The 18,605-nt window shown below is 29.3% G+C and overlaps 1 protein-coding gene across 1 annotated transcript; it reads left to right on the top strand.

Annotated features, from left to right (window-relative positions):
- Window positions 1-401: 401 nt before the first annotated feature.
- LOC129905620 (uncharacterized) lies at window positions 402-17,843 on the top strand. Its single transcript, XM_055981148.1, has 2 exons — window positions 402-595; window positions 17,230-17,843. The coding sequence occupies exons 1-2, from the start codon at window positions 529-531 to the stop codon at window positions 17,622-17,624; spliced, it is 462 nt and encodes a 153-aa protein (XP_055837123.1). The 5' UTR covers window positions 402-528; the 3' UTR covers window positions 17,625-17,843.
- The last annotated feature ends 762 nt before the right edge of the window (window positions 17,844-18,605 follow it).

Genomic DNA, 18,605 nt, shown 5'->3' with positions numbered 1-18,605 from the left:
TGCTATGTTTCTGGTTGCAACTGAACCTCAGCAGCTTTTCCACAAACCCAGAACAAATAGTGGCAGCTGAGGATTGGTAGCTAAAAGTAACATCTTTTCTAAACCAGCTTCGTTTTTCTTTCTTTCTTTCTTTCTTTTTTTTTATAATTTTAAATCCCAACAACAACAAGTTTTCCAGCTGGTGCTGTCCAGAGAATTAATTTTATTCTGATGTCTCAGAATAAGCTCAACCGATCTAACGAACGATCGTTGTAATTAATTTGTGTCCATAAAAAAAAATTGATTAATGAATTTACATTAAGAATAAAAAATAGTCGTTTTATTTATATTTTTTGTTTTTAATATTTTAATTAAATCCACGTGTTGTGTTTTTTTTTTTACTTGCAATCAATTTTACATACAAAAAAAAGGAAATTGAAATTTTTGTGAACCAATTTTTTTTAGAAAAAAAAACCTGTAAATATTAAACAAAAATTAAGATAATTTCTTAAATTTAAAAAAAGAAAAAAACCAAAAAAAAAAGTGAAAATGGTTTCTGTACAAAATTCATCAATTGCAGTGATAATCGCCCTCATCGGATGTTTTGTGCTATCAGGTATGTAAATAATAAATCATATTTTGTTAGAAGTTTCAGACATCAAAATCAAGTGTTATTTTTATATGTAAAAGGCTTTGACAATGTTGCCATTGTCAAGCCACAGTGTGACAAGGTATTAATTTCACTCATAGAATTGTGGTTGTCATTTTCAAGAGTAAGGATTGTTAGGTGCGATATTTTTGTGGTAGAAAATTACCTTGAACATTGTTTTAATAATAATCTTATCTCAAATAACTTTCCATCTCAAAGATTACAAAACCAACGTTACAACGAGAGACATTTGAGATAAGATAGAACATAACAAATTTAATGCGGGAAAACATGCATTGTTCGCGGTATGAATAAAACATACTAAATCCGTAGATCATAATAAGAAAAGGTAGAATAGAATTAGAGAAAGTTATTTGATGCAGAACGAGTTTTTATTTTATTTTATATATTCATATCATGATTGAGCTGCAACAAGAACTATAAAACTCGATGATAGTTGTACCTAATAGCATTTGATTTGGTTTGGACAAAAAAAGGGAAATGAGTTTTTAATTGGCCGAGAAAACTTCTGTTGGATTATAAAACGAAAAAAAGCCAATTATACCTCAAATTTTTAAGGTAAAACTTTCTCCAAAACATAAATTTATGTCCTGATAAAAAAGACGATTTAAAAAAAAATTCAAAAGAGTTCTTTTCTGAAATTGAAAACATTGAATACAAATTAAAAAAGGTTTTATTTTTGGGAAGTTTAGGAGCTAAAATTAAGCGCTATCTGCGTAGCAGGCTTTTATTGGAGGATAGAAGTAACAAATGAGGCATTCAGAATAATAAATGGGTCAAGTCCATTTAAAATGTATACATTGTACAGAACTTTGAGAAACTCTTTCTCAGGAACTAAAAGAACTTTTGAAAAAAAGGTTTGACAGATTAAAGCTAGAACTGTACATCGAAACACAAAGTCAAAAAAAGTATAAAAAGTAAACAAAAGTACAAAAAAAAAAAACAAAATTTATTGATGTCACATTTAAAATTATTAGGAACTTTTTTCTACTTTTTTCACTTTGTTTTTCTATGAAGTTCAGGCTTAATAGCTCTATGTCTTCAGAATGTATTTCTTTCTTTGTTTAAGATAAAACGAAACACGTTATTGTTAAGACCTTAAAACATCCAACTTGTAGGGAAGAGCACTTGATCCATTTTATTACTCTGAACGTCTCATATCTTGTTCTTTTATTTCGCTTATTAACAAAAAATATAAATCAATGTAAGTTTCCTGTTACAAAGTTACTCAAACACAAAAATGGAACTAGAAAATCATTTAGGTATTAAGAAAAAACAGAGCAAAACTTCCCACTGATTGGACTTATTGATCAAGGGGCACGGTAGTGCCCAGCCAAGTTCTCTAGCAACTTTGGCACTACACCCTTATTTACAGGAAACAACTCAGGCCATTTTCAAACCCCCTCTAACTTCCACACCAAAGATGCTAGAAATTTCAAACTCGCTACAAAACTCGCTGGCCAAAAACCAAACTCCTCACAAAATTTCAGCCTCTTACGATGAGTAGTTTCTGAGATATAGGGCTTCAAAAATCGCAAAAACCGTAACTGACTGACTCACTCACTCACTGACAGATCATCAAAATTATGGAGAACTCCCCGTTAACGTAGAAGCTTGAAATTTTACACGGTGATAGGTGTATACAAAGGGAAAAATCGAAAATTTGAGATTTTCAATTGAGGGCGCTTGGCATCCGCCCATTTCCGCTGAATTTTCATCAAATATTATAGAGTATTTCTGATTATCGTAGAATCTTGAAATTTGGTTGAATGGTAGAGCTGTCAGTTTATACAAAGGACAAAATTTAAAGTTTAAGAATTTTAGCCCATTTTCACTGAATTTTCATCAAATATAGAGATTTTCAATTCTACAGCCATACCTTGCAAAAAGAAGTGAAATCACAACAAAAAAATTACTGTTAAAAAAAGAGCCAAGTTCTCCTATGTTGAAATTATGCTGGCACAAAAAGTACTGAGATGTAAAAGTGTACCAAGTTCTAAAGTTTGGGTTTAAATTCGTATCAATAAAACTTTGATTGTTTCCTTGGCAATTTTTGAAAAAACTTTAAAAATCGGTAATTAAAAGAAAAATTGTCAAGAGAACAATCAAAATTTGATAGAACTTGGTACACTTTTACATCTTAGTAGGTACTTTTTGTGCCAGCATAATTTCAACATAGGAGAACTTGGCTCTTTTTTTAACGGTAATATTTTTGTTGTGATTATTGTAAACAAAAAGGATACATAATTTTATTTTAGTAAAATTGGTGATATTTGAAGAGCAATATTTTAAAAACTATAATATACGGCCCGATTCTGCTATTCGATTCACGTGAAAGTCTAAAACAAGAAGCGTTTAAATGGGAGTTAAAATTAAACATAAGCAATTTTTTTTTTCTTTTCGACACATAGATCTGAAAACTAAATATGTTCTTTAAGTCATGACATGACTAAGACTATAAACAAATCCGTCGAAAATTATTTGATTTGGTGCAAAAGGCCTGCAATATACGGTTACTGGAATATTTCATTTACTGAAAAGAAATTTACGAATCACCGCAAGGTTTATTGAGTAAAAAGAGAAGAACAATAATCATTATGTTCCGCCTTTTTTTACAGGCAGGTTTGACTCGTAGAATTAAATCAGCCTAAACAGAACCAAATTACTTTTTAGTTTCAGGTCAGTGTAAGTGGTTCCTATTTTCATCTAAAACCAAAAGAGAGAAACACGTTAGTTTGGGAGCGCCTTTATATTTTATAAGTAAGTAAATTCGGAGATATAAGGGGTTGAAGTAAATACTTTGCTTCTAAATGCTATCATGGTTCGTGGATGGCTTTTAATTTAAACCTTTATCTAAGAAACAAATAACCAATTTAAAGTAGCATAGGTAATTCAGACCTATGTAAATAAAGTTGAGCAGAATTCGACAAACAAAAGAAGAAAATATTTTTTGAAATGGTTCTACCATAATTTTAAGCCCTTCATGTTTACTGGTGAATGTTATGAACAGGGATAGGATGTTGTGGAATTTGCCTTTTTTTCTTGCTCAATCGTACGACATTATAGATTAAAAACAAACACGTTTCACATCCCCCTCGTTCCAAATATATGTATTTTATTTTGCCTTTTTTTTGCCTTTTCTTTCGTTATTGCCTTTTTTTGCCTTTTCTCTTGTTATTGCCTTTTTTTGCCTTTTCCTTTGTTTTTTATCTTTTTAGCGTCTTTAAAGTAATGCTTACACACAAAACACTCAAATATACAAACAAAAAGCTTAAGGCCATTTGCTGAATCGAAACTTAAATAATTTATGTTGAACATAAACTCTTATTCCCTACTTTTTCCTCTGCGTAAACTGTCACATAAGGGTTTGTGTAGAACTAAAATGCTTAAGTTTCGATTCAGAAAACGGGTCTAACTTACTCAGTACATTACTTACTCAATAGTTACCCCACACAAACAAAATTTAAGTGAAAAGATCTACCTATATGCAACTTGTTTGTCTGCTATTGCTACCATTTATTGTCTTCTACGTTCTATTGCGCGGCCGACAACCGACACGTATCAGGGTTCTAAAGCTAACTTACTCAATTTACAATACTCCATTAAAGAAGTTCTCCAGATTCTGGACATATTCAAGAGAGATTTGGAAGCTGCGAAAGGGGCAGTCGCAAAAGATGTTTTTGAGAAGTACAGATCAATTTTTTGGTAAATAAGGGACTCGAGAGAGTTGAACAAATAAATTGCGTAATACATGGGAACACAAATCAAGAGCTCCCGGCAAATGTTGAAGTGGGTTATGTCGAGTGCTTTAATTGGGGTCCATACGTCTCAACAGATGTAGAGAGATCTTTTAGCTCCTTTAAAGCACTCTTAAGGGACAATCGCAGGCGCTTGTTAACTGAAAATTAAAAAAAAAACTCTTGATTGTTCAAAATTACTGCAATTAATTTTTATATTTCATGCTTTCTCTCAATAAATGCCTTTTTATGCCTTTTTGGGAGTTTTATTTTGCCTTTTTTTAAATTTTTAGGTCCACAAGATCCTATCCCTGGTTATGAAGTTATGTCATAAGCAATAGTTTTGAAATTAACAGAAAGGGAAAACAAAAACAAATATTTTGAGTTAAAAACTCGAAAAAAAAAACACTATGTAAAAATTTGATGCCGTTCGTTATAGAAGAAAATTCTAAAAAAAGGTTTTTAATGAATGGAATGGATGGTATCTTTTTTAAACTTGAAATTTCGGGAAAAAAACCAGAAAAAATATAAGTCTACAGAGAAAAAAAATAATCATTTTTAACTATTTTTTAACTATTTTCATTGTTAAAATCGGGATAACTTTTTTAAATAGTTAAAAATTGTTATTTGTGACTATCTTAATAGTCAATTGAAGTATTATCCAAATTAACTATTAAATATAGTCAATTTTAACTATTTAAATAGTTATTTAAATAGTCAGATGGAGGAAGGGACTATTGGATTATATTTTTTCCCCTCCCGCTTATCTGGGAGGGGAAATTATATAAATGAAAAACTAAATTTTAAATAGTTTTTTTTTTATTTGGAATCGTTTTTTTATACAGAGTGCTCCGAAATGCAAACGAAATATGCTGAGCAGCCAAAATAAGTGTTTAAATAGTTATTTCTAACTATAAACATAATAGTTAAAAATGACTATTTTAATAGTTACCTAATTACTACGGCGGCATAGTGAATTTTAACTATTTAATAGTAATTTTTAACTATTTTGTTTTGAGATGTGACTTTTACAACAGTCATTTTTAACTATTTTGTAACTACTTTCTGTCAAAAAATAGTTATTCGCCAAATTGCATTGAATTCTATAAAATGACTATGCAAATTGTTAAAAAAATAAAATAACTATCTTTTTTCCCTGATTGCACTAAACGCACGTACTTCTGTTTCTGGTTTCTGAAGGCTGAGGTAGATTTTTATTTTTTTGAAACAATCCCAATTCATTTAATTTTTGCATAAAGTTGTACATTTATTCAATAAAGTATCAAAATCTTCCTCTTTTAGTATGTATAAAAAAACGGTATTTTAAAATATATTACGTTATGTACGTAATACTCAATGGGTTAATATTGATTTCTTTTTCTCTTGTTTTTCAAGTATCTAGATAATGTAAATGTCTATCAAAAAGAAAAAAAAAGGACATTTAAATTACTCATTTAACCTGTCTGCATGAAGTTGTAACTTGAACTTCACCTTGAACTTTAAAAAAAAAATAAAGAATGAACATGAACATAAACTATAAATATGGAAATACAATTTTTGTTCCTATAAAATACATATTGTACAACACGCAATAATGTTGATTTAAATGTCGATTCATTTTACCGTCAGCAGGCATATGGTATTCAATTTCTGCTGTCGATTGTAATAAATCCAACTTGCATGCCTAAACAGAGAGAGAGTTTGACATTGAAGTTGCACATTGAATTTTTTTTTAAATGCCTATTCTATTTCTGATTTGATGTTAATTGATGTTAAAAATTTATTCAAATCATACTTAGTTAGTATAATTAAATTAAAATAGTTTCCTTAAAATGTGGTAAACATTTATTACATAAGAACCTTTTGTGGAAGAGAAAATTTATTTAAAATTAACACCTAGTTGCTAAGTATTAATTTTTTTTTATTTGAAGCATTTCTTCATGAGATGTATTAGCAGCTATTACCTATAATCGATAAATTTAATGAAATAGGTAATCTTAAATGTCTATACTGACAATATGACAACAAAATAGAGACAGCTTCAGTAAACTGAGTTTCAACAACGAGAATCCACGACTTGCGATTTTACAAAGCGTCACAAGATCTTTCAAGCTTGTTCATATTTTAACTTATTTTTTTTTGTAGTATTTTGATGTATTTTTTAAATATAAAATGAACAATGTAAGTCCATAGTAAAGTGAAGAGGATAGGTAGTAGAATATTATTTCTTCTTCTCCCCTTCACGAACTGCAAGAAAATAAGTCTACAAAGATAAACAAACTTTTAAATTGAATATGATTCCCATTCCTATTGAGTTTAATATTAAACAACAACAAAAAATTGTTTACTTGTTGCTTTGGCAAATAGTATTAAATACTTTGTAAACATTGTTCGGCGTTGATAAAATGCGTTTCTAAGCAAAATAAAAGAATATCAAATTAAATTGCAAATAATTCTGAAAGATCGTGAAGCGTCTATACATATTTCTAGGGAAACTATTTAAAACCAAACAGTTTAAGGAAGAGTTTTTATAAGGTATTTGTATTATTATTAAAAAAAAATCATGTGTGCAATTCACAGGTGGTGAAACCTTAAAAATCATTTTTCTTGCAATAAAAAAAAAATCGAAAAAATATAACTTTTTTTTATTCCATCACTTTTTTTATATGACAACCTACAATAAATTTTATACTATCTGAAAGCTTATTGTTTCAGCTCAAAATATTTATATCGACCATGTCTATTACAACATTTACAAAAGAGGAATTTTTTTAACCCAATTAGTTTTCATAAAAAAAGCAAAACAATCAATCTCTTTTCTCTTCTAACGCCATTAAATCCATTTTTTAAAAGACAACCTGTAATAAATTTTATATGATTATTATTTCACCTTTTATATGACGCTTCAATCATATTTCTACCATGCCTACAAAAAATGTAAGAATTTTTTAAAGACAACCATGTCGAAATTTCAAACTGAGATTACGGTACTTCCTCTACTGCTGGCTCGTCATCGGCAACAAATCTTCACAGGTGTTTTGAGGTATTTTTCAAGTTTTTCAATTAAAGATTAATATAACTTGTAGAGCACGTACCATTATGTGTGATATATCAAATGAAAGGTAATATTATCAGCATGACTATTAAAGTTAAATAAATTTGTTATGCGCTCTAGACCAAAAGATATAACGTGTTTAGAAAAATAACATCTTTTTTTTTTACCGTTATCTCAGAATTTTGAATATGAAATTAATTGAAATTTTGCACAATCATAATTTATTTAATTACCTATCTACTGTATAAATTTCATTCATCTATTTATTAAAACAAAAAAGTTATGATCACTTGATTTTTCGTGTCGCTTTTTCGTTTCATCTTGTTTCAAATCACTACGATACTAAAGAAGTTTTCACTTCCAAAAATCTGTAAGATTCTAGGATTTGGTTGCGTTAAACTTAATGTGGCAACATTTTAAACGATTAAGTAAAATGCTAAAGCAATTTTAGTAATTTAACAAGTTAAAAATCAGTCTGCTTTTTGACTTAGTAACTTACTAATATGACCCTAGCATTTTACTAAATCGTTCAAAATTTTGCTCCAGTGTTATTATAATTTATCAAATTTTAAAATTAAACATTACTTTAAAGGTACTAATTTTAAATGTAGGTAAAGGTGTCTTGAATTTCTTACAAAAAAAAAAATGTGTATATAAATGGTATACATAACATTGGAAAAAAAAACTGACTGGATCATCATTTATTTGTTTATTTATAAAATTTGTTTACCTAGTCTCCAGTTTTACAACTCAACACATTTGAAAATTGTGTTTACTTTTTGCAAAGCTATTGCATGACTACATCCATTTTCAGATAATTTATTCAATTCAATAGATTTGAATAATTAATTTTGTTGATGCATTTTGATTTAATTTTTTTTTCTGTGTGGATTTATTGCATTGCATTTTAATATTCCTCATTGATAAGTTGACTACTTATAGTCTATTAATTTTGCAAATGCAAAAAAAAAATTAATTAATTTAAATGATTGATATTGTTGCCCCTAAAAAAAAATAGAAACACACAAAAGATTTAAATTAGTCTTCTTTATTAAAAAATTGTATAATTCAAATAATAATTTAGACGCGCAAAATAGTTATAGAAATGTAACACTCCTATAGCATTCATTAAAACAAATTTAAAAGTACATTCTTACTTATAATAAAAGTGTGTACCTAACCAATTGATTGATTTAAACGAGAAAATTTATGTTTACCTAGATGAAATTGATCACGAGTACCCACTCATCATTGTTATTTGCAATTGATACATTTTGTTGCGTGTGTAAAATGACACCTTATTGAGGTGTGAGACTTAAAAATGAAAAGTTAATGAAGCGTTATATGAATTAAAAGTGTTCAGTGATTTTTAATTATGTTGTCATGAAGTCATACTTACACAATTGAACAAATTTAAATTATTTATAACCTTAACGAATAGAACACTCAAACTTTTTATTGTAAAGTGAGCTTAATGCCCATTTTTAACTTTTTATTTTGAATTTGAATTTTTTTATTTCAAAAAAGCACACACCCTGTGCCATGTAGGTATTCTACAATGCAATGATACCTAAAGAATACAAAAAAAAAAAAAAACAATTTCTAATATTAGCCATTAATAAAAGGTGTAATTGATAAATCTTCGAGTTTCCTCAGCTATTTGAAATTAATTACTTAATAAACCATTGTACTTAATAGAAATTATTTAAAAGCTAATTGAAAGGTATTTCTCCTCCTTCATTATTACAAGTTTTTGATGTGAGAATAATTAATTTTGTGATTTAAAAAATAATAATAGCTTATCTCATTGATCTCATATATTTGTAGGTGGGAAAATGATGGGAGTAATAAATTATAATGCTTACATGACCACTGTTTTACTTTGTGTGTTTAAGCTATTAGGTACTTATAATGCAATTAAAATCGTAAGCAATTACTAACATTGAAATGTTACAAAAATTTGACCGAACCTTGCATTTTGGGTAGGACAAGATTTTTTTATTTTGATGTGTAGGGGAGGTTAATGTGAGTATACAATCTAGTTTTCGGGGTTGAAAGCCCCCCCATTTGGCCGCCATCTTGAAAAAAGGGGAGTAAACTGTTTTTAATCGATATCTTGCGAACGGTAAGTCCCACAAAAAAAATGTCTTGTCCTACCCAAAATGCAAGGTTAATGTAACATTTCAATGGACTAAAAGGGTTTGATGAGATATTCCTTACCTACCTTAAAATTTGACTTCATTCTAATTAGAAAAAGCTTTAAATTAATTTAGATTCAGTTTGGGCAATCCAAAAGACTAAAAAAAAATAATACTCTGCAATTCAAACCAAAGTCAAATCATTAAAACTTTTTTGTGTGAAAAATTGTGTTGAAATGTTCCCATTTCAAATTTTAAAAGAAGCAAATGAACTTACGAAAAGAAGTTTCGCAAATTCAAACAAAAATTCTTGGGGCATAATTTCATTACGAAATAAGGCCCCCATGAAATTAGACCCCAACTTACTTTCATTTTATTTTAAAAACAATTTAGGGCTTTATTTCATTTTTCATAATTTACATAAAAATGCTACCTATACCTACTAAATTATCTTTCAAAAAAACTGTTGTAAAATTCCGCTTATCAAGGACCAAGAATTGGCAAAAAACCGCATATTGTGGACTCTCTGTTGGTTTGCAGCTATAGCTTTACATTGAAAAGCATTAGTAATTAACAGAATAGCTGAAAAAATCACGCGATTTTTAAGCTATTCTGTTACTTGCTAATGCTTTTCAATCTAAAGATATTGCTGCAAACCAACAGGGAGTAACAGAAAAGCTGCAAGAAATTGAAAGCATTCGTTTGCAGCACGATCTTTAAATTGAAAAGCATTATTAAATAACAGAATAGCTGAAAAAATCGCGCGATTTTTTCAGCTATTCTGTTTTTTAATAATGTTAAGATCGTGCTGCAAACTAGTGCCTTTCCATGTTAAGACCGTGTAGTTAACCATCAGGGAGTAACAGAATAGCTTCAAGAAATCGCGCGATTTCTTGCACATTGGAAAGCATTAGAAAGTAACAGAATAGCTGAAAAATCGCGCGATTTTTTCAGCTATTATGTTACTTTCTAATGCTTTTCAATGTAAATATCGTGCTGCACTTCAAACAAATGCCTTTCAATGTAAAGATCGTGTAGAAAACCATCAGGGATCATTGAAAAAAAGCATTAATAAGTAACAGAATAACCGAAAAAAAAAACACCACAACAGTTTAAAACATCCTTGAGGAACAATTTTAAAAGTTCCGTCCATAAATATGGTTCTATTGGTTTGGGGTGATATTTCATTTCTAAAAATAAATTAATTATGAAAAAGAAAAATTGGGGTCTTATTTCATTTTTCTAAAAAAGTTCAAAACAAGTTGGGGCTTTATTTCATTTATTTTTGGGGCATTTTTTCATTTCGATGGGGCCTTGTTTCATTGGGGCATATTTTCATTATGAAAAAATACCCCAATTTGTGGCCTTTTTTCATTTTTTCTTTTGGGGCCTTATTTCCTTGGGCCTAATTTCGCGGAGCCTTAAAATGTTCGTTTTATGTAGAACTCTTTTCACGAAAGCGTAGAATGGTTGCTGACTGTCCAGGGGCGCTATACCTATTGTAGTATCTGGACAAATTATACTGTGCTAATAATAATCAAGAGTAGAAATATAAAAATATTTCTATGTGACTTATGACAAATAAAATATTTTTTAACTACTATTATTAAGCTATAATTGAATAAGGTCGTGTTTGAGAATCTGGATATGGGCAAACTCTACACCTATTAAACATTTTTAAATGACTTCCAATCTTTAATATTTTAAACCAATCAAACTAGACTGAGAGAAGTTTTTAAGCTGACTCCAACAAAAAAAATCTACTATGGGAATTACTTGAAGTACCTATTTTTTTTTTTTTTTTTTCAATAAAATAAGTTGGGATAAATTCTTTACAGCAATTTGAAACAATGGAATATACGTACAAAAAGAGATCTTAAAATCACATTGACTCTGTAGTGTTTCAATGTTCTTTTACAAATGCATTCCGATAGGTAACTATTGATGAGTATTTATAACACTCTAAACTTGCACCTAATTTGTGTGAAAATAGTTTTCTCGAAACGATTTGTGTTGCTGGGTCCCTCCAACTCAGCCCATAAGTTTCCATAGTGCAGTTGGATGCATTTATAAGTTATCTAATAACCTTCAATCTTCTTCGTCTGCAAGATTGATAAATCCAAACGTGCCTATTACTAAAAGTTTCAATTAAATATTCGATTTCACCACCAAAATCGATATTAAGATCGCTAAAAAAAATTGTTCACACTTTAAAAAGATTGCGCCCCCGAGTGTTACGATTTTACAATGAAATTTCAGAATACATTAATTTTATTTTTAATTGACTTCTAGGAACCATCACCAACTTCTTAAATTTTAACTTATAATACTCATCTTAAAGCTTATTAATTCACCAGCACTGAAGAAATTGTATTAAAAAATATATTCGTTTTTTCATCTCTTAATATAGTAGAGTAACTAAAGCAAATTATTTGGGAACCCGGCCGAACAGCTCTGATTTTGACGATTTTTTTTTTCAAACGTAGGTAATTAAAAATACTTTAAAGTCTATAGATTAAAAATTGCCGGTGTTGCCGTATTGTTTTTTTTTAAATTAAAATTAATTTTTTTTTAACAAAACCATTTTTTTGCTTAAAGGAGAATGGGCATTTTGGACGTTGAGCGGCCATCAATAAAATTGGTATCAAATGAAAGAATTATAGTCCAGGAAAAACTTTTACTATGGACGTTTCGCTGTATTGCGTTAAGAATGCAAGATAATGCAGTATTAGTATTGTTAATGCATTGTTCAATGTATGAAGGAAAAACTGATTTATATTTTTATATGGAATATAAAATATGATGCTCTGTCATTTTCCCTGAGCATGAAGACATTAATCTTGAAAATCCGACCAATAGAACTCATAACATAAGATTTTTAAGACAACCATTTCAGGTTCGAAAGTTTTCAAACAATTCAAAGTAACAAAAAATTGAACAACAAAACTCTAAAAATAGGCTTGAATTTGTTGTTTTAAAATGCTTATAGTTTGGGTTCTAGTGGTTGGATATTCAAGATAAAGGTCTTCAGACTCAGGGAAAATGACAGAAAATAATATTTTGCACTTAAAATACACAATTGAGTTTTAACATTGAGACATATATAAAGTGTTAAATGCAAAAATGCATTTTATCCGTTATTGAAATGCGTCGCAGGGATAAAACTTCTGCACAATATATGTAAACCTTAATTACATCAAAAAATAACAAATTCATTCCTGGCCGCGTAACGTCCACGTTTCATACAAACTTGCCCATTCTCCTTTCATAAAACAAATGATAGCAAAAGATTCTCTAGGTAATTTAAGGAAAATATATAAAAGGCAGTTAGGGACAATCTTCCATCGTTTAAGCGATAAATGCAATTTTCTAACATTCTGACCTCAAACACAAAAAAAATATTTTGAAAACAACGGCAACACCTACAATATTTTAAAATACATTTTTAAAAAGCCAGAAGCCCATTCTTATCTCTTAAATTTAAATCCACTAAATTTAATCAAGACTTTTTGAAAAAATGGTCCTCAAACTCAGAATTAAAAAAAAAATGTTATTAGAAAAATTTTAAATGACTTTTTTCCAAACTTTTTCTAATAAAATATGAATTTATTTAAAAAAAATGTTTGGCCATAAATATTATCAGTTGAAATTCGAAGCAAAAAAGGCAAAATATATCACACTTTTGTAAAAAAAAAATGAAAAATTACTTCTATTTCAATGGTTTTTTTTATTAAAACTGAATTTTTGCATTGAAATAATTAAATTTCTCAAAGACTATGGTAAATAGGAACTTTAAATTTTTGCTATTTAACTTTCAACAGTAAGGGTTATTAAATGAAAACAAAATAATTTTATGTTTAGATGTTGAACTTTAAAAAAAAATAAGTTACATTTTTTTTCAAAACTTTTATTAAAAAAAGTTCTTGGAAAATGAAAAACATACTTTTTAATTTTTTTCATTTCATTTGACATTTCCTTTTATAATTTGAAATCATAATAAATGCGGCCAAAAAAATTTGAAAATTAATGCATTTTATATTACGACCAAGTTTAAAAAAACGACATGTTAAAATTTTTTTCAATAATTTTTTTTTCAAAAATCTGAGTTCAATTACCATTCTTTCAAAAGCCGTTCATTCAATTAACTTAATTTTAATTTTACATATATGTATGACTAAGCTTCTATCTTTTAAAAAATGTATATTTGAATATTGTGGGTGTTGCCGTTGTGTTCAAATATTTTTTTGTGTTTGAAGTCAATTAATAAGAAAATTTCATCTATCGCTTGAACGATGGAAGATTGTCCCTCACTCCCATATATTATTTTTCCTTGAATTTCCTAGACAATCTTTTGGCATCAATTAATTTATGAAATTTAAGAAAAATTTTTGAAAAAAATTTGTTTTTGTTGACAAAAATCTTCAATTAAATTTAAAAAATCAAAACGGCAACACCGGCAATTTTTAATCTATAGACTTTAAAGTATTTTTAATTACCGACGTTTGAAAAAAAAGATCATCAAAATCTAAGCTGTTCGGCCGGGTTCCCTAATATTGCCAATTTTTGAGCTTTAGTTACTCCACTAATACCTACCTTATGAATTCACTTTTATTTAGTAAACCATCAATATATCTTTTATTTTATTTACATATGTCTCCAAATAAATTATAATGCAACATTTGGAGTTCCATAAGGAAGCCCCCTAAGACCACTTGTTTTTTTTTCTTACAGATAATATCGAATAAATATTCAGGCTTGCTCATCTATGAAGACACCATAAGTTTCACTTCAAACCCACTGAGATAAATTCTTCATTTAAGTCACCTTTAATCCAATAGGGTTTAATATTCGACCATTAAATAAAATGAAATAAAATAGTTTAACTTCTAAAATGATAGCTCTTTACTTTAACTTAAGGTTAAGGAGGTACAAAACAACAAACGAGTACTAAGAATAAACAAAAACATTTGTTTGGCATTGTTTTCCGAGTAAATTTGCGATAAGCAATAACCGATACCAAAGCATTTAGCGTGTATCTACCGAACGGTGCCAATGGTTGAAATAAAGCAGTTTTAATTCTGTCCGGTCGACAGGAATTCAGTGATCCGTTCCTAGAAGAACTTTTTGTACATTTTAATAAAAAGATTTAATATTTTTTCTCATCATGAAGTAAATATATACAATTTTGTTCATTTTTCAATTTTCAAATTAATTTGTTCGAAAAAATATATGTTTAGGAGAAGGAGATTCATCGATCAACAAAATAAATATACTTTAACTCATCATATATGTTTTTTCTAACGCCAACAAGCAAAAATAAAGAGTTTTCTAAAAGACAGTAAAATCTGCAATTGGTCCCAAAAAGCAAATAATTCGCGTAAAACGTGTAAGAACTTATCTATAAATGTTTAACTTGTCATCAAAACCATAAATAAAATGAATCATTGGCTTTTTGGGACCAATTGCAGATTTTACTGTCTCTTCGAAAAAACCACCCTTTCACCAAAATTGTTTGTATGAAAACTCTTTATTCTTGCTTTCTATACTAAAATCAATGTTTTTGCCAAATTTCATTAGGGTGACCCATCTTTTTTGTTTTCAGTCAAAAAAACACCCTTTTAACCCTGATATTTTTATAGACACTTTAGATTTTTGTTTCTTATCTTAAAATTAACATAATTGCTAAATTTCAATAGGGTACCACTAATATTACTCTAGTATTACTCACTTTTTCAAATATACCCATATTTTCTTTACTTCTAAAAAAAACACCCTTTCACATAAAAAAAAATGTGTAGACTTACATTATTCGTAATTCCCATGGGAAAGAGAACATATTTAATGAATTTCGTAAGGGTACCATTTATACCATTGATTTTATCGGACTTATCCCGAATTTTCTCTATTTCCCAAAAAAACACCCTTTAACCTAAAATATTTGTATAGACTGTTCGGGTTCTTGGTTTCTGTTACAAATGAAACATTTTTACTAATTTTCATATGTGTAACAATTTTTTCCTAGTTTTTGTGGTACTAATTCCGAATTTCATCATTTAAAAAAAAAAAACACCCTTTCACTCAAGATAATTTTATACACTTTATAGATTCTTAGTTCTTATACCAACCAAACATTTGCACCAAGTTTTAAAAATTAATAAAATTTAAGTCAGCTGTTATGATACCTTCCTCACACACAACTTAACCCATCAAAAAAACACCCTTTCACCAAAAATAATTTTAAGAACTTTATGAATCCTTTGTCCCTGCTTTATCTAAAACCTTCATCCCGAATTTTATCAGTGTAGCTTGTTTTTCACATGGGCTTCGGTTATATTTTACTTGTTGAAGTAAAAAAACAAGCACCCTTGTTTTTAATCGGCAATAACTTTTCTTAGAGCAATCTTATGGACTTAATTTTTATGTCATTAGATTCAGCATCAAAAAATACCTTGAAAACATGTGTCATGTGATGATATTCGACAAACAATTTTTTTCAGTATATTTTTGACCTCCGCGAAAAAACACCCTTCCACCCAACTTTTTTTTATAGACTTTTTTTGTACATACTTGGTTCTTATCCCAAAAGCAAACTTTTTGCCAAGTTTCATGAGTGTAACATTTTTTTTTTTTTTTTTCTTGATTTTATTTACTATTTCACCTGTACTAATAGGAGAAGGAAATTCATCGGTCAACAAAATAAATATACTCTAACTCATCATATGTTTTTTCTAACGCCAGCAAAATTTTTTTCATCAGCTGCACTACACGAATGTAAAACAATTTCCTTATTTATTAAACCAAAAAGTACTCGTAAATAATGCATGCATTTGAAACCATTTTGCTATCTTTTATGCTCGTTTTATGATAATCATACTAAGAAAGTCCCATTAGATGGCGCACGAAACTCGCTATAAGAAAACTACATTTCTTGTCTCGGCCACAACACATATCAATGTTTTTTTTTTTTTGAGTTAATTTAAATGAAAAACCTATTACTTCTTCAGCTAGTTATAGAAGTTCCTTTTAAAAACCATAAAATAGAAAACTTCTGCAATACTATAGTTGTTTTCTGTTTAAAATCAAATGACATTTAGTCGACATTTTTATAACCACCCATCACGCAATTGACTGTATATCTTAAAACACCTATTTTCTTCCCGTAAAATATATACTGTCTGTCCATAAAACTGTCTTTTCCCAGGAAGTCTTCTAGGAATTTTATTCAAACCTTGCGCTTTATCAGCATGATTTCGTAATATCCTTCTTCCGTCGTCGTCGTCGTTCGTCGTCCGTCGCTGACCCTGACACCATATAACTTCTACCCTCTTCAAAAATGATAAAACTTTATGCCAACAACTTAATCACCATTTTTCCAATACCAACACAAAACACAGAAATAAACTAAACAATAAAAACCGAGCAAGGGTCAGCAATGGCGGCAATAAATGCCGCCTTGCGTGTAAATCAGCGCATAGTTTGGATAATAAAATATCTGGAAGCAATCTCTCTATTGACTAACCCACGCAATTGCGTGGACATTTCATTTTCTGATGATGGTTTTCCTTTGACCTATTTCTTTATTTAAACTTTTGCATTAAATTACTCGATAAATATCCTTCTAAAATATCCTTTTTCTTTGTTTATTTCTAGCTGACGCCATCAGATGTCACCTGTGCAATTCTCATCTAGACGAAGATTGTAACAGTTTGCGACTAACTGTACCTCGTGGAGTGCGTGACGAACAATATCTAACCGAGTGCGAAGAACGAGAAGATGCCACGCGAGTATTTTGCCGGAAGACCGTGACTAATATTCTCGTGAACGAAGAAAAACGTATTGTCCGCGGCTGTGGCTGGCACGCAGAGGACTTGCGTGGACGTAACGACACCTGCATCACTGCCGATAATGAAGGATTCTTTGAGGAAATTTGTGCCTGTTTTACAGATGGTTGTAATTCGGCTCCAATGGGTGTGCGAGCGAATGTCCAAATGGCATTTGGTATTAGCATTTTAATGCTCATTGTTGCAACTGTTAGAAGTGGTTAAGAAGAGTTTTTTATTGAGTCCGTTTTAGTGCTCACGTTGAAAAAGTTATATTATATTAAAGTTGTTGTATTTATGGTTAAGAAAAAGAAAAAAGGAAAATGTTTGCATTCACTTCCAATTTATTTTTATTATATGATTTGAAAAATCATTATTTAATTGAGAAAAAATAATAAAACAATAAAATGCATAGCTACACAAAAATATAATTTCTTAATTTAATTTAGACTTTTAAAAATTGAAAACCTGTCAAAACAATTTCTTGCAAAAATACGTTCATATGTTTTAGACAATGACAATTTATGGGTATAAAAAGTACCTAAACAAAATATGTATTTGTGAAGTAAGACCCTAAAATTAAATTTTTTGAATCTATCTAGCATTTACACCTACCAATTTAAATTGTTAAAAAAGTTACGCATACGCCATAGGGACCCAAAAAAAATCCCACTTGGTATTCTGCCGAGTGGACACGTTTTGATTAAAAAAAGAAGCTTTGCATACCCTCAGGATTTCCATTTCAAACATTTAAAGAGCCTACATAGTTGGTTTTAAGGAGACTGTACTACACTGGAAAGTTATAGCTGTTGAATGCTCTAAGAAGTAAATTAAAGTCGACCACCGCGTCACCTATGGACTCCAGATTTGGAGGGCTCACAGTTTTACTCGACCAAGTCACTAAAAGTAAATGCGGAGAAATAAAAGGTTAAGGTTAATATGCACTGCCTTTATGGCTTTATTTTTTAATCGTTATCTTAGAATGGAAAAACTTTTTGACACAGCTTTTTGCAGGTCCTTATAAAGTTTAACCACATATAATAAATTATACAGATGTCTTATTCATATGGAGAGAAATGATATATGAAACTGACCAAAAATGAGCTTTTCCAAAAGCTTTAAAATATTCATCTCGCTCATCTTCTTTCTTGAAAAAAAACCTCTTCTTTCCTATAAGAGTGAGTAGTAAAGGTAAAATAGGCATTT

The sequence above is a fragment of the Episyrphus balteatus genome, chromosome 1, assembly GCF_945859705.1.
Source record: "Episyrphus balteatus chromosome 1, idEpiBalt1.1, whole genome shotgun sequence".
Classification (NCBI taxonomy): Eukaryota; Metazoa; Arthropoda; class Insecta; order Diptera; family Syrphidae; genus Episyrphus; species Episyrphus balteatus.
The sequence above is the reverse complement of the archived record's forward strand: the minus strand, read 5'-3'. Positions and strand labels throughout refer to the sequence as shown.